Below are 15,227 nucleotides of genomic sequence, written 5' to 3' on the forward strand. Positions count from 1 at the left end.
CGTGCAGTCCTCAGGACGTTCCGGACAATTACAAAAGGTATATATATACTCGATGGGAGAATGACATCGAAACTCGGCACTGCCCTGAGCTGATACGCCCGATGGAGCTCGCATGTCTTGCAGATAGTAACAGTCCTGAGCGATCTAGATCATTGCCTCTTTGGGGAAATTACCGACTCGCTCTAGCTGCACCTAGCGGCAGTGCATATATACCGGTCAAGCCTTCATATTGTCATTTACTGTCTGAGCTCACATATTTGGTCGCCCATAGGCGAGCGACCAGTCTGCACAATGATCTATGGTAATCCTATTATTGCGGGCATAATATATCTTATTGTCGCTGAAGGTGGTGCTTGGGTATTACTGGTAGGAAGCTGTTCTGCAGCACTTTTCCCTACTTCTAGTTTTCATAGCGCCCTCTCGTAACCTAGTACTAAGCACTATAGACATGTATGCCGAGGGTTTGCCAGACTTGTTATTTTATTTTTAAGGTACCAGCTAGATGTGTACAGAACGTATTGCAATTGCGCAATGTTCGATCAAAATATGAGGTATGATCAATTGATTGTTTCTCTGAAGCTATGGCTAATAAGATCAATTGTTATTCTGCCCAGACGTCCGACTGTTTTACAATAGGGTACGTCCTTGATAGGCATGCCATACGGCGCCAAAGTGCCTCCGAGAGAAAAAGCTGACCTCGGCGCCAGTCAGGAATAACTACAAAAGATGATGTTTATCGTAGTTCTCAAACAGCCCCTCTGCTCCCCCCAGTTCGTCTGAGGTATGTTCTCGGTTCCGGTGAAAGATCCGCACTGGAAGCAAGCTGCCGAACCATGTGCGATCTCGGCGAACCAGGTGTCCATCAGGCTCGCTGGACACAGGATCAAGGTCAGCCGATAGGGCTGGTCGTCAGGGCCAGGCGGGTTGCGGAGCGTGGATCAGCGTGAGTGCCTGCATCGTCTTTCCCAGACCATATCCGTTGGCTAGGATGCCGCCCTTCACCGGGCTAGCCTCCTGCGACAGCATCCACGCCATTGACCTGCCACAGCTTCAGCACGGTCTTCTGGTCGCCCGCAATTTCCAGCACCGGGTTCGCCGCGTCGACGCCGGTCGCCCTGCCGACCCTCGAACTGGGAACAGTGTTGTCGATGGTTTCGTGGTGGGCTCTTTGGAGCGGACTTGTTGCCGTTCGTGTTGCCGTCGAGATGCAACTCCCATCGGCAGTTGGTTCGTCGCAAGCGTCGGCTTGGAGGGCAGCGAGTTCGTCTAGCGCAGCATCGGTGTGGTCAATCTGTCAGTATAATCCTTGTTGTCGTAACCCTTCTATCGTACGGGTATTTAACAATTGGTTTTTTTTTTTACGTCTGACCAATAGTACCTTGCGTTCAATAATACGCCCTACCTCATAATGATTGTCAGCATCCGGAAAGTCTTCATTATCAGGCCCTCGTCCGCAAGGATCCCCATGAAAGGCTCGAGCTGCGAGACGGGGTCACCGGGTGCATCTTGAGCTTAAGGGGGAGTCCAACTTATAAGTACCTTTGCTAGCACGTTGTAGTACTTTGAATGGTCCGGCAAATTGTTGGCCTGGTTCCTGGCTGAGGCGCTTGGGCTGGTATGTTGTATGGTATGTTGTATCCGTTATAGGACTGTAACAGGATCTCTTGCCCTTTTCAAAATGCATGGGTTGGTGATGCTTGTTATACTGCTCTTCCATGTAAATGGCGGCGTATGCTAATGCCTTCTAAGCATCCTGGCAGAGGGCAACGGTTTGGTCTTATATCCAGCGAGTAAGTTCCATGGTTAACAAAGGTGTTGATCGATAATCTGGTCAAGGTCTTCTTTGGGCTGTTTAATGCTGCTTGGGTAGGAGGAAGGAGGTGCTCCTAATAACGTTGCAGCTTGGTAACACTAAGTAATGGTGCGTTATTGTCATGACTACCAGAATACATATTCTGTATAACCATCTGTCTGAGGGTGCTATGCGGTGGAAGAGACATAAGTCTCTTAGAGAGTCAGGGATCTAACAATGTAGCTGCCTAAGCCGGTTCCGTATGGGCGTCATGATGCTCGCGTACAAGGGCTGCCTCAAGGCGTGCCAGGAATACCACTGCCTCCCTGTCATCCTGGAGCTCGTCTGTCTCATGCGCGACATGGGCCACGCCGTCAATCCCGCCCTGCTGCCCCTCGGGCTGATCAGATCTGACATTGCCGCCATGCGCATCATGACCATTGAGAGTTCAATTGCTTGCTCAACGCCATACTGATCTCCTGATACCAGACAGTTCAGGAACGGAGATAACGGCCAGTGCAAGTCCTGCTGAAAAGTCGCGCCCATCATGTCGTCTGTCACCGTCTCAAGCAATGAACTCACCGGCTGGTTCTATCAATACAGCGGGCAATAGGGCTGAGATACCGGCACCATATCCATATATAGATAGTATATGAGACGGTAAGCCAACCAGAACATTCAAAAAAACCGTTCTGACGCATATATTCAGAATCCTAAACATGGACTCCTTCTGACACCCGTTGGCAGCCCATCACTGCACCGGATTCACTTTGGCCACATCAGCACCGCAAACGCCCAGCCGCCACCTGGCGAACGAATTGACAAGCCCTGCAAGTCCGCCCGGGTACACCCAAGCCCTGCTCTGCGCAGAAACGAAGCGCAGACGCCATCGACGATATAGGGGGCAGAGGGTGTGGGCTTCGGACGAGCTCCCGAGCCCGATTGCAAACCCCAGCCTGGCCTCGCCCCTGCACCCAGACCACTCGAGGAGTCCGTGGGAGACGCCAAATCGGGCGACGAAGGCAAGCCGTAACGACAACAACGAAGACAACAGCGAAAATGAGGATGCTGGTGCCCGTATCACCGGCATTGGGCTGCGCCCAGTCGAGAAGAGCTTCGCGGTCATGGTTGACAACACCAGTGGGCGCAAGCGGCTTCACGCTCAGACTCCCGCGATGGTGTTCTTAAACTTGTCAAGGCTGACCAGCATCTCAGATGCTGGCACGGAGGCGAAGTTCTTCACCTCGTGGGCCTCGTTGCGCAGCTGGAAGGTGTGGTACAGCATGGAGAGCTGTACCTGGCGCCACGCCCTCCTGCACCACACCCGCCTGCTACCGGCACCGTGGCCTTCTCCTTCCTTTCTTCGGCCTTCTTGGGCTCCACCTCAATCTCGAACCGGAATTCAAGGGTCTGGTGTGTGTGCGGCTTCCCGGGTCTGGCGCATCCGGGCGAGGGCCAACGCGCGTCCCACCAACGATGCTCGGAGCAGGACACACTTCTTATTCCTCTCGGCGCATCGGGTGCAATGCTTGGCCCTGCGCCGTTTCAGCAGGCAGCCGCGGGGCCCACGACCTTCCCTGTCGCCTTGTCGAGAATGAACATGTTCTTGACACAGCGGACGCATGGGCGGGCTGCCACGATCAGGTTGGGCTCGTGTACTTCGGCCGCAGCCTGTACGGACGCCTGCCAGTCAAATTAGCATTTGGTCAGCTCCCAGGGCCCTGAAGCCAACTCACATCCCCTGTCGGGCGTCCTCACGGCGCCGCGCGCGCGCGCTTTCCTCGGGTCGACGGTGCAGGGACGTCGTTGTCATCGATCGGATCCGGAGACGGGGCGTGACGCCGCCTGCGTCCATTGGTATTGTCCACGACCACAGCGATAGACTTCTCGACGGACCGAAGCCCGAATCTGGTGATGGGGGTGCTGGGAGCGGGGTGGTGATGCCGCATGCGTCGACAGGCATTGTCCACGACCACCACGACAGTATACTCAACGGGACTGAGCCCGATCCCGGTGATAGGGCCGATAGTACCCTCGTCGACACTGTCATTACCATCATCACCATGATTGCTGTTGTCACTGTCATTGTTATTGTTGTCATTATTATTGCTGCCATTATTATTGTTGCCATTATTACGCCGTCATCATCTCCTTCCTCCATATCCAAGTTGATTGGATTTGCCTGTTTGCCTGGCTCTGGGTCTAAGTTAATAATATTAATCTACCTATTCATGCATCATGCCATTTACCTGGAGTAGATCAATCGCATCTTTCTTTATAATCTCCTATTATGCGTTTTGTGCAGAATTTTGCCTTGTATTGTCAGGCTATTTGCAAACAGTACAAGCTTTGCTAAATATACCTGGAACATGGCAGTATTCTGTAATCAGGTACATAGCTTGTTTAGAGTGGCAGTTTAGACAAGGCTGAGCCAAAGCTATTCCGCGCGTGATCTGTGATGAGGGCCATGTATTAAAGACCATCGCAACGCGACGCGCTTCCATCAGTCTGTTGCCGGGCTAGCCGCAGACCATCTCTGGATCCTCTCCGCAACGCCCATGTTTAACCGTGCACAAGACATGTGCGGGTACCTCTTTATCCTATACGTGAGGGGTTGATACCGACGACGAAAACAGCACGCCAGTCGATCTCGTCGACGAATACAAGCAGGGCTTGCACGACCTGGACCACGGCCATCCCCTTTCAACACACCTTCTCTCCCCACAACGGTTCGCGCGGTATTAGATCAACAGGGCATTGATATATAATAGCTGATATTGCTCTAATTGCTGTGCAGATATACTGCTGCGTATAAATGGTACGGGCACTCCAGGTTGAGCCAGCAATTGTTGTCCGACATGGGTGTGTACTTAGGGTGCAAGCTGTTGACCCCCGATTGGTGATCATGATCATCGACCAAATGGGTGTAGGTCCTTCATTTGATCAAGGGATAGTAAAAAGGTCAGGCTTCAAAAAGAGCGGCATGACTCTCCACAAAGAAGCATAATGTGGCTGAGGAGGAAGTCTACTACTATATAAAGGTAGCTCTCCTGGGCTTCTAGCTTCTAGAATTTGGGTTATCTTTGCCCCTCTATCCCTGCTAGTAGTATTATATAAATTCCTTAATCTTATTTTTAATAGCCATCCTAGAGCATGCCGTGCCGAACGCTGGAACCACCTTTAACCATTACTTAAGTATTAACAAGTACTGTTCCTGCGCCTCTATCTAGTTATCATGTATTTAGCTTACAGGTAAACTTTTTAGTCACGCAGCCATTTGTGCAGTCTCTTGTACTTATAGTTTGAATAGCTTTGATGGAAGGTATTGTTATGTGCCTTGCTCTCACCCCTATCCTAAGCACTGTGCTTAGGATGAGCGACTATATGTACGTATCTTATTGTCTGTTTCTGTTGCACGATTCTGGGAGGCTCGGTATGGTTATGCAATAGTCTTAGCCAGCTAGCGGGGTTAAAAGCTTCCCACCTAACATCAATGAGAAACCATTCTCATCCTCCCCAAGATTTCGCCATAGGGCCATGATAGGTATACTGCCTTTCCTGATCAATGCATGTACTTTCCCAGAGCCTTTTATATAAATGTATATCTCTGTTCAGGCTTTACTTTTAATATTCTTATATCTAGCGGTAAATACTTTTAATGGATTGTGTAGTTTAGTCCAAGCTTAAACTAAGCAGTCCTTGTAAGCAGGAATTTACCAGCTTATGCAGGATTTAAATGCCTGTTATACCATGGCTTATTTAAAAAGATCGGCAGTTTAGAGCTGAGATGTATCAACCGTGTTTTCTGATTTACTTGCTGGGATAGGAGAGTCAACAACAGAATAATGCTGTTTTGGATGCAGATTAGGGGAGAAAACATGATCTGATTGCTGACTTCTTCACTTGCAACCGCATTGGCATTGTTTTGGAAAGTTGGCTAGATAGAAGTTTCTCACAATAGGAGTGATCTGGAATTCCCCTACTATCTGACCCATCGGTCTTATGCGCGAAGCAAATCAGCTACCGAGATGCTAGCAACATAATGGTGGAAGGTGCCTGGGAGCCCAAGGGCAATACAGCAAACCGTTATTGAGAAAGGTTAGCACTCCTCGATATGTGTATAGAATGCTAGTCTTATCTGGGTTCCAAAAAGTATAATAATCACTTGAATATTATGCACAAGAAAGTGCATATAATGATGCATCCAACCCTCCCAGTCAGGGATTAAATCCCTAGTCAGGGACAAGCTAGAGTGTAGGAGCAAGAATATAGAGGGAGTCGTCGAGGTAGGACGGGCGATGGCCGGGTATTTATAGGCAAGGGGTCCGACTAAGAGGTCATTTTCATGGAATATACTGTCAATTCAGAAGTAGATGAATGGCCCTTTTACCTAGCTTTCTGACGACTATTACCTTTTTATTGACTGTTGCGAAAGTAAAAAAAACAGGTTCACTCCTTTGGAAATAGGGCGGGTGAAATGGCTACGTAAAGTCTAGCCCTAATTCACAACCTTCCAACGTTTGTCGAATCCAATAGCTCCCCGGACGGACTCACACCGACTGGATATTCCTCTTATTGCCGTCGAAGCGATATCCCTGGCTCACTTGACTGTGTTGGTGTTTGATCTCTCGTTTATCTGAGATTTCCTTTGTGTCTCGAACAAATGCATCGCGCAGAAACATCGCGGCTGGCCGTCGAAGCGCTGGGCTGGAACATCAAACCAGCCTCCTTCTAGACGAGGGTGTCGGCATTCAAAGGCGAACCTGGCAATGAAGACGAGAACGTGTATTGACTGTTGCTAGCCCTGTCGGCTTCATTATTCCTTCCCCTTCCTAGTTATTCCGGTTTCGTCTTAATTTCGTCGCCGAATCCCCGGCGTCCATAACATTGCCCACTATTCGCGAATCCAAGAATCTCATAGCTAGACAGCAGTGCCTCACGACTTCCTTGCCTTGAGCCAGAGGGGAAACCAACCTTTGTCATGTTGCTGAACGCCGAAGAACCAAGCCGAGGAGAAATTGGCTGCGAGAAGCAGGCATGGAAGATGAAGCATGCAGAGAACATTACCACCGTGATCACGACTCAGGTTTTGAATCTACCTGTGACCAATATTGTCCATACAGGTACCAAACTGGCGGGGTAGAACGTCGATGAAGAGGCCGATATGCAGGTCTGTCGAACGGCCGCGTTTAAATGCTGCGCACATGGCGCACCAAGCGACGGTGAAAGCACTTCTTCGGTTTGAATAGTATTATTGGGATAACTATTCGCCGAATGAAGGTGGCTATTCAGTTGCATTCGGTAGCGAATTCAAGAAATCAGGTCAACTGCCGTCACTACCAATCCAGGCAGCGTAAACCAGTGCTTTCGCCGACTTAGCTGGGGTCTCTGGCAATGCTTAATCTGCCTGACCCTTCCACTTCTCTTCCAGCTCAAGGCCCTCTATCAAGCATGTTTAACATATGTAATAGAATCTACGAACATGAATCTAGAACAAATACTCGGCGTAAAGCCGGAAAAGCTGACTCCATCTCGGTCGCCGCGTAAGTTTGCTTGCTTTCATCCTAAATCCGTCCCATCCAGATTAACATTGACCTTGTTCTAATCACTTCGCTGCCCACTGGGCCAAGGACAAAGGCACGGCGGCTTGATATACGAGTAGGCACGGTCATAACTGGTCATTTCAGGGCCCAAAAGTTACCGACTGAGGTACTGCACTATTACCGGACTCAGAAAGTCCAACTGCGATGTTCTTGCTCAGCTCGATACTAGGGATGACCAGGAAGAACTGGACTCCTCGGTGAAGATATGAAAGTATGAACGGGACAGCCAAACATTATACAAGATCATCATAATAATGACTAGAGCATTGTGGAAAATCATGGTATACCGGTATCCAAGCAAGTCAGATCGTCACCAAAACAAATAGGGAATTCCATAATCTAAACCTGCAACAGGAACAAAGAACAAACATGGCAATCGTAAGGACATGCAGCAATAAATGAGACAAGAGCCGTAAGTATTTTTTAACAAGCGAGCAGTCGTTCGTTTACTCCTCGTCTTCCTCCTCAGCAACCTAGAGACATTGTTAGCACATGAAGGGAGCCGAACTTAAGGAATTAGACTTACCCCCTCGTGGAAGTTGCGACCATCAGTAGTCTCCTTGATGACGCCAGCACGGATCAACCAATCGCCAAAGCGCTCGGGCTCCTCGCCGTCAGTGTTGCGCTCAAGGGCGTAGCGTTTGAGCAGCGGCTTCATGATGTCGAGGATCTCGTCCTCCTTGATTGAGGAGCGGTACAGCTTGTTCAGGCGCTGTCCATGGTAGCCACCACCCAGGTACATGTTGTACGCACCGTACGCTTTACCGACGAAAGCGACCTCAGCGAGCCAGGGACGGGCGCAACCGTTGGGGCAACCGGTCATACGCATGACGATGCTGTCGCGAGCAAGACCAACCTCCTCGAGAGTGGACTCAAGCTTGGAGATCAGGACGGGGAGGTAGCGCTCAGATTCGGCCATGGCCAGACCGCAGGTGGGGAAGGCGACACACGCAGAGGAGGACAGACGGAGACCGCTGAAGGAGGTGTTATCGAGCTTGTATTTGGCCATCAGCTCTTTGATGGCAGGGAGATCCTCATCCTTTATGTTGGACAAGATCAAATGCTGGTTGCCGGTAAGGCGGAACTCGCCCTTGTCCAGAGAGGCGAGCTCGCGGAGACCGGTGCGCATGCGGAAGTCAGCGGTATCCTCAATACGGCCGTTCTCAATGAAGAAGGTAAAGTGGTTGAGACCGTTCTCGTCCTTTTGCCAGCCGAAGGTGTCGACGTTGGAAGCGAATTTGAAGGGACGGGGTTCGGCGAAGCGGAGACCATTAGGAAGAAGAGCTTCGACCTTCTCCTTGTACGCCTCGACGCCCATATCGTCAATAGTGTACTTGAGACGGGCGTGCTTCCGGTTCTTGCGGTCACCATAGTCACGCTGAACAAGCATGATCTTCTCGCAGACGATGTGGGCTTGATCAGCTGGCACGTAACCAAACATGCGACCAGTCTGGGGGTACGTCTTCTTGTTGTTGTGGGTGGTACCCATACCACCACCAGCGAGGATGTTGAAACCTTCCAGGTGTCCATCGGCACCCTTGATGGCGATGAGACCAATATCGTGAGCGTATACGTCGGTATCATTGTGAGGAGGAATTGCAATGGTAATCTTGAACTTGCGAGGGAGATAGGTAGGACCGTACAGGGGCTCGTGGTCAACAACAGCATCTCCAGCGACCTGGACCTTCTTGTCGTTCTCATCCTGGAGCCAGATCTCGTGATAGGCAGTGGTGGCAGGGAGCAGGTGGTCGCTGATCTTCTTGGACACGGCGTGCACTTCACGGTGATAGTAGGAGAGCTCAGGCAGCGAACTGCACATGACATTACGGTTGACATCACCACAGGCAGCAATAGTCGTCATCAGAGCCTTGTTGATCGCACGCATAGCACCACGAAGATTGCGCTTAACGACACCGTGGAACTGGAAGGTCTGACGGGTGGTGAGCTTCATGGTCTCATTACCATAAGCGCTGCTGATGGCATCCATCTGCAGCCACTGAGAGGGAGTAGCAACACCACCGGGGAGACGGCAACGAATCATGAAGCTGTAGGCAGGCTCAAGGCCCTGAGCCTTGCGCTCATCGCGAACATCACGGTCGTCTTGCATGTAAGTACCGTGGAACTTGGTCAACTGCTGGTCGCTAGCAGAGATAGCGCCAGTGCTCTCGTCGAGCAGGCCCTCAGCAATAGTACCACGGAGGTAGTTGGACTGGATCTTGATATCTTCGTTTGTAAGAGGAGCAGGCTCCTCAGGGAGACCCTCAACCTTGTCGACACCCAGTGCTTGCCAGATGCGTGGTTCCCACTCGGAGTAACCGGTCTGGAAAGCGTCGGGATCCTGATCATCACCGAGACCAATGTCTGTAAGCTTGCGTCCACCGAGGAAAGCGATGCGAGCATCGAGGTCCTTAGCGGGCTTGTTGTAGTAGATCTTGTCTTCCTTGCGGGGCCAGTAGTGGCTGTCTCCGAGACCGAAGACGGAGTAGTTAATGGTGGACAGATCGAGGTCACCAGTATTCTTCACGTATTCCCACAAGGCACGGCCGTTCTGTGGGAATTCTCCCTGGCCTGCGGTGCTGGTGATGAAGACGACGTTCTCCTCGGTGGGCAAGTCCTCAAATGGGTAGTCCTCCATGGCCATGACCAAGGTCTTGAGCCCACGGGCACGTCCACGGTTACCCAGTCGCTTGGCCAGTGTCGCGGCGTTGCCACCGTCAGACGCGAAGAGGATAGTCAAAGGAGCACCAAAGAGACCTTCGAGCAGCTTCTCATACGAGTCCTTAGCCTTGCGCTTCTGGATAGCGCGGACCTCAGTACCGTAGGACTCGGAGAGGACAGAGGAGAACTTGGGCTGGCGGTTCATCAGTTGGGTAAGCTGGTTGTCCCGGCGGAGGAACTCCTCCAACTCGCGCTTGACACGCTCAGAGTCCAGAGCGAACTTGGGCTCGCCCTTGTCCTCGTTGGCGGGGTTCCAGCGATAGAGCGGCCAGTAACCGAGGTCAACAGCCTTCTTGGTTTCCTGAAGAACGGTGAGGGCGGAGTCGTTCTCCTGGTTGTACGGGAGGTAAGCGACGACGATGGACGGGCCCTTGAACTGCTCAGCCTCTGCCATGGCCTGAAGAACCTGGGTGTAAGAGCTGTAGACAGCAACGGAAGCGACATAGGCGTTGCCAAAGTTCATAGCATACAGACCGATGTCCTTCTTTCTGCGGGTAGGGTCTGCCGCGGCGCGCTCAGAGTAAGGCTGAGAGTCAATGACGAGCATGTTGACGTCCGCTCCAGAAGCAAGAACGTGATGAACGCCAGAGTTGCCAAGATCGTAAGCCCAGGCGTCGGAACCAATGAGCCACTGGGATTCACTGTAGAACAGCTTCTTAGTCTGCAGTAGCTGCTTTGAGAGCGCAGAGCCGTCGTTGCTGAGACGAGCAATGACATCGGGCGCCAACCTGTTGGCCTTGGTAGCGTCAGTCGCATTCAAAGCCCAGTCGGCAAGCCATTTGGAAACGACGTCAGTTGCGAAGCTGTTGGACTTGGAAGCCGCCTCAACCTCACGGATGAAGCGCTGGCGGTGTTCCTTTCTAGCAATCAGAGAACCGAAACCGTACTCAGGGCTGGCCGCAATGGTGGATGAGATTCCGGCGTTGTTCGAGCCCAGCTGGTTCGCAAGGTATAACCGCTCACCGAAAAGCTGGTTCAGGATTTTCAAATAGGCGTTCTCAATGCGCGGCTGCTCAAGAGGGGTCTGGAGAGTAGGAACGTTGGAACTGCCGATTTCAAGACTCTGAATAGGAGAAGGAGAGCTGAGGTTTTGGATGATTCCGCGAAGGGCCTGGACAGCAGTGGAAGGCTCAACGTAGCCGAGTCTATAGCCCACAATTTGCGGGCTGCGTCCTCCAACAGCGGCGGGGGTCAGGCTGGAGAGGAGGTCCATGAACGAAGGGCCCCATCTGGTGGTCTTCCGGACCTGCTCAAGAACCGCGATCTTCTCAATTGAACGGGGAATTGAGTTCGCAATCTCGGCACCGACCCAGGGACGGTACAGACGAGCGGTGATCAATCCAATGTTAGCGAGCTCAGCGGGAACATCCTCCTTGCTGAGAACGTCGACGAAGACACCGGTAGAGCCAAAGACGAAAATAGCCGACTTGGCATCAGAGGGCCCAGTGTATTCGATGGCACGATAGTTACGGCCGGTGGTTTCGGACAACGCCTTCCATATTTGGCTGGCCCAACTGAAGATATCGGTGGCACTGACAGGTCGCACGGAACCATCCACAGTAGTTGCAGCGGAGCTAGTTGCGCGGCTGTCAACGCTGCTATCACGTTCTGAAGATCCAACCGATGAGTTGGCAACGCTACGGCTGGACGGCGTCTGAGAGGGCTGAGTAGGCGTGGCTGTTTCCTCAACCGGGGCAGCCGTAGAGCTTTCCACGGTCTCATCAGAGATTGTCGCAACACGTCCTGTCTCCGCGTAAAGAGTGTCGACACCATGTCCCTCGGAGTGAGAGACAGCGCTTCGGCTCAAGTCCAAAATAGACTTTACAGTCTGTGCGTCCTCCTGCTCGATGGCGTCGTCGTTTGCCGAGTTTGCGGGGTCGAAGAAGTGAATGACACCCTTGCCCGACTTGCGAGCCAAAGCATGAGCGGTCAACGCAATATCCTGGGCCTCCTGCAATGTCTCAGAGTGCAAGAATGTGAAACCGCATTGCCGGATGGAACTAATGGCGGAGTAGTCTGGGAAAGGGTAGGGTTCCAGTGCAACGTGGATGACGACGGGAGAGTTCGCGAGACGGTAGAGGTGGGGGATCGAGGTGAGGAGTGTAGACGAGCTGGTAACAGCAGACACTAGTTTGCCAGACTGTAGAGGGTGGAAGGCAGAGAGGAAAGGGTCCTCGTTGTATCGGACGGAGACGACCTGCTAGCAAGATTAGAACCCATTAGAACCCAGCGGCCCAGAGTACTGACCTCTGGAACTCCTTCCGGAACGACGCTACGGGCATCGGCAGCCTTCAAACTCTTCAGGGTTTTTGTGAACCAAGAATCGGACTGGAGGGATGGCTGGACGGAGAGGACGACCTCGCTGGCCTGGTAGGCGATCCTTGCCACTGGATAGAATTAGCGAATGAATCCAAGCAGATACCACAAGCGACATGAACAGCAATCATGATTTGTGTCGAAAACCCTGCTACTAGGGGAGTCGTACCGGCCTCTCCAGCGGATGTCACAGGAGCCATATTGGCAAATGCCACACTGCGGGATGTCACAGACAGTGGGATGGTGTATAATCAAATAGATTGGATATCACCGCAAACGGTGACTCCGAGAAAAGAATCAGGTCAATGGGGAAGGAGTGGTTGAAAAGAAGGAGAAGACAAAACCGCCGGCGTCTAACGATATTTTTTTTATGGCTGGCTGTTTTTTCTCCTCATTGCTCGTCGACTCCAACTTCAGCGCAGTCCGCAGGGACTTTTTGAGCATTTCTCCGCCATCGGGATTTGATCAGCGAATCACTGATTGGTGTGAGATCACGACATCGATGCAAACACCCTTTCGTCTTCAAGACAAACATACCGAATTGAGCAAAGTGCGGGGTTCCCGTGACTCGGCCCTGAGCACGCCAGCCGACTGCGGGCAGATAGACGGGTAAAGCACGGCTTTTCCCACCGGAAGAATGCAGTCTCAATTTGGATATTTGTTCCGCACAAAGAAATAACGTCCAAACGATGCAATTTAAGATACAAACTATGTCATGGCCATAACGGACGATGTAGATCCATTCCAACGCCGTACAAAAGAAATCAAACCCGTATCAAGTCATATCCATGTACATGTCCTAGACTCTAGGACCTTGGGGCCCAGAGGGTCCCCAGCAACCGACTCAGGTTGTTTTTGATACTGAGATGTTAACTCTGCCCAAGGCATACCCCTATAAATCCCAAACTAACGCCTCCACCTTCCGAGAGCAGCGGGCGTGAATAGCAGACGGCAAATATCTGTCGAAAGCTCTCCTAACACAACGGATGCCCGACTGATGATCGAGTATGTATATCGTCACGGCATATAAAACCAAAAGCGCAGACCAAGTATGCAGTGTAGGTAGCATGAAATTGCTGAAACGCGAGAGTGATGTTTTCTGTCGTCGGCGGCTTCTTATCCAAGCATTTCGTGTCCTCTGGTGAGCGGGAACTGGACGGGATGGACATAGTCTACCTAGCCTCATCCCAATCTTGCACCTTGACAGTCAGCCGTGGGCTTGGGAGCGAATCCCGCGCTGGTTGCTGCAAAGAGGCCGCTTGAACGGCAGCTTGAGAAGGCTTAGGGGGTCCAGTCCCTGATCGCCGCCTTCGCTCCCGCTCAAGGGCGCCCGGAAGTTCGCTACCATGCCCGCTGGGGCGGAATCGATGGCTCATATTCACCCAATCCCCGTTTCCATCTTCCTCTTCTCCAAGCCAGTAGTTTCTACCGACGCTGATCATGACGCGACCCAGCTTCCCTTGCCATCCTTGGCCTTCAGGGCTGTATGGTGAGAATGGTTCGCGGTCAATGTCGGCGACACTCGCCATGCTGGCGATAGAGGTGTTGCGGCTGTGGGTGGGTAGTTGCGTGTGACGAGGCATAGCAACATATAATCGAAGAGCCTGGCGGGCAAACGCTAACATAACAAAGACAAAATACAGTCGGATGGTCCACAGCACACAGATAAAGAAAATGCTCTGAAAGCTTTCAGGCTGAGTGACGGCGTTGCCAAATTGGTCTGTGCGCTTCGCACTATATGGCGCAGAGGCGGCTGTCCTGACTGTATCGTACTCGGAGCCGGTGAATCCAGCAGTCTGACCGATCGTGTCGCTACCGGGGCCAGACGCCTTCCTGTTGTCATCGTCCGTGTGCTGAGCGATAACCAAAAACCAGGTCACACCGAATGCCGCAGTGTAGGCCGCGTTGATTGCGCTGTCGAAGACATAGAGCCAGGCGAGCGCAAGACATTGCAACGGAGATTGCTTTCGGATATGGGGGAAGAGTAGTACTGTGCTGGCAAGCGCGATGAGGGAGTAGAGGTACATCGACAGCTGAACGGGCGAGAGATGGTATCCGGTCAGCAGAGCGAGCAAGCCGTAAAGGCCGCTGATTTTATTGAGAAGTAGTGATAATGTGATAAGCGAAGCGCCTGTTTGCAGGCTCATAACGTAAAGGAAGGTCTATTGTTGCGAGCACCCCCGTCGCCGGGGAAATAATCCGTTAGCGATCGATCCCGCTCACGGAGATAGACGAAGAAACACCAACTTACCTGCGGCCGCGGAATGCGGAGAAAGCGAGAAGAAAACCCCATCTTGATATCGCCAGTAGGGATATCGAAAGATCGGGTTCAGAGTAGCTGGAAGAAAAGGACAGCGAGGCAAAGAGCAGCAGCAGGACAATGAAAGAAGAGAGCTGGGGGAAGAAAAATAGGCTGAGGTCCTCAGCCCAATGCCCAGCGCTTAGTCTTACGGCAGACTATTACGACAAAACTGCAACAACCAAAATTTCATGTAAGCGCTAGTATATGTAGTATACCGCCTTTCTGTCCGCCTTGGCTAGATTTCCATGTTTTTGTAAAGCAGCAATGTACATGGCCTCCTTTATCTTCCTGGTACTGCTACTTGGTTTTATTCTACAAGTCATGCCTCGCTCAGCTATTGATCTTGAGCCTTATAAGGCTGAGATTGTTGATCTTTATACTAAGAATATACCCTGTGACTCTATAATAGAGAATCTCTCTAGAACTCATAATATTACTGTTTCTGAACGCACGCTTCGTACACGACTTCGCCGCTGGGGAATCCAGAAGCAGAATC

The 15,227-nt window shown here is 51.7% G+C and overlaps 2 protein-coding genes across 2 annotated transcripts; both read right to left on the reverse strand.

Annotated features, from left to right (window-relative positions):
* Positions 1-7,237: 7,237 nt before the first annotated feature.
* On the reverse strand, positions 7,238-12,776 carry BDW70DRAFT_143575 (sulfite reductase (NADPH) subunit beta). Its single transcript, XM_073738119.1, has 4 exons — positions 12,599-12,776; positions 12,361-12,500; positions 7,922-12,310; positions 7,238-7,868 (listed from the first exon to the last, which is right to left on the reverse strand). The coding sequence occupies exons 1-4, from the start codon at positions 12,627-12,629 to the stop codon at positions 7,842-7,844; spliced, it is 4,587 nt and encodes a 1,528-aa protein (XP_073592175.1). The 5' UTR covers positions 12,630-12,776; the 3' UTR covers positions 7,238-7,841.
* A 644-nt stretch (positions 12,777-13,420) lies between these two features.
* BDW70DRAFT_113279 (inositol phosphorylceramide synthase regulatory subunit KEI1) lies at positions 13,421-14,815 on the reverse strand. Its single transcript, XM_073734594.1, has 2 exons — positions 14,681-14,815; positions 13,421-14,591 (listed from the first exon to the last, which is right to left on the reverse strand). Exons 1-2 carry the CDS (start codon positions 14,720-14,722, stop codon positions 13,602-13,604), a joined length of 1,032 nt encoding a protein of 343 aa, XP_073592176.1. The 5' UTR covers positions 14,723-14,815; the 3' UTR covers positions 13,421-13,601.
* Positions 14,816-15,227: the final 412 nt, after the last annotated feature.

Source organism: Aspergillus foveolatus (assembly GCF_047715535.1).
Source record: "Aspergillus foveolatus strain CBS 279.81 unplaced genomic scaffold BDW70scaffold_74, whole genome shotgun sequence".
Taxonomy (NCBI): Eukaryota; Fungi; Ascomycota; class Eurotiomycetes; order Eurotiales; family Aspergillaceae; genus Aspergillus; species Aspergillus foveolatus.

Excerpts from the sequence above, each read along its gene's own strand:
- BDW70DRAFT_113279 (XM_073734594.1), bottom strand. The coding sequence starts at position 14,722 with ATGGGGTTTTCTTCTCGCTTTCTCCGCATTCCGCGGCCGCAG. Across the intron at positions 14,592-14,680 it reads TCCGCATTCCGCGGCCGCAG|ACCTTCCTTTACGTTATGAG; the intron begins GTAAGTTGGTGT and ends TCGCAACAATAG.
- BDW70DRAFT_143575 (XM_073738119.1), bottom strand. The coding sequence starts at position 12,629 with ATGGCTCCTGTGACATCCGCTGGAGAGGCCG. Across the intron at positions 12,311-12,360 it reads TTCCGGAAGGAGTTCCAGAG|GTCGTCTCCGTCCGATACAA; the intron begins GTCAGTACTCTG and ends TCTTGCTAGCAG. Across the intron at positions 7,869-7,921 it reads GTCGCAACTTCCACGAGGGG|GTTGCTGAGGAGGAAGACGA; the intron begins GTAAGTCTAATT and ends CAATGTCTCTAG.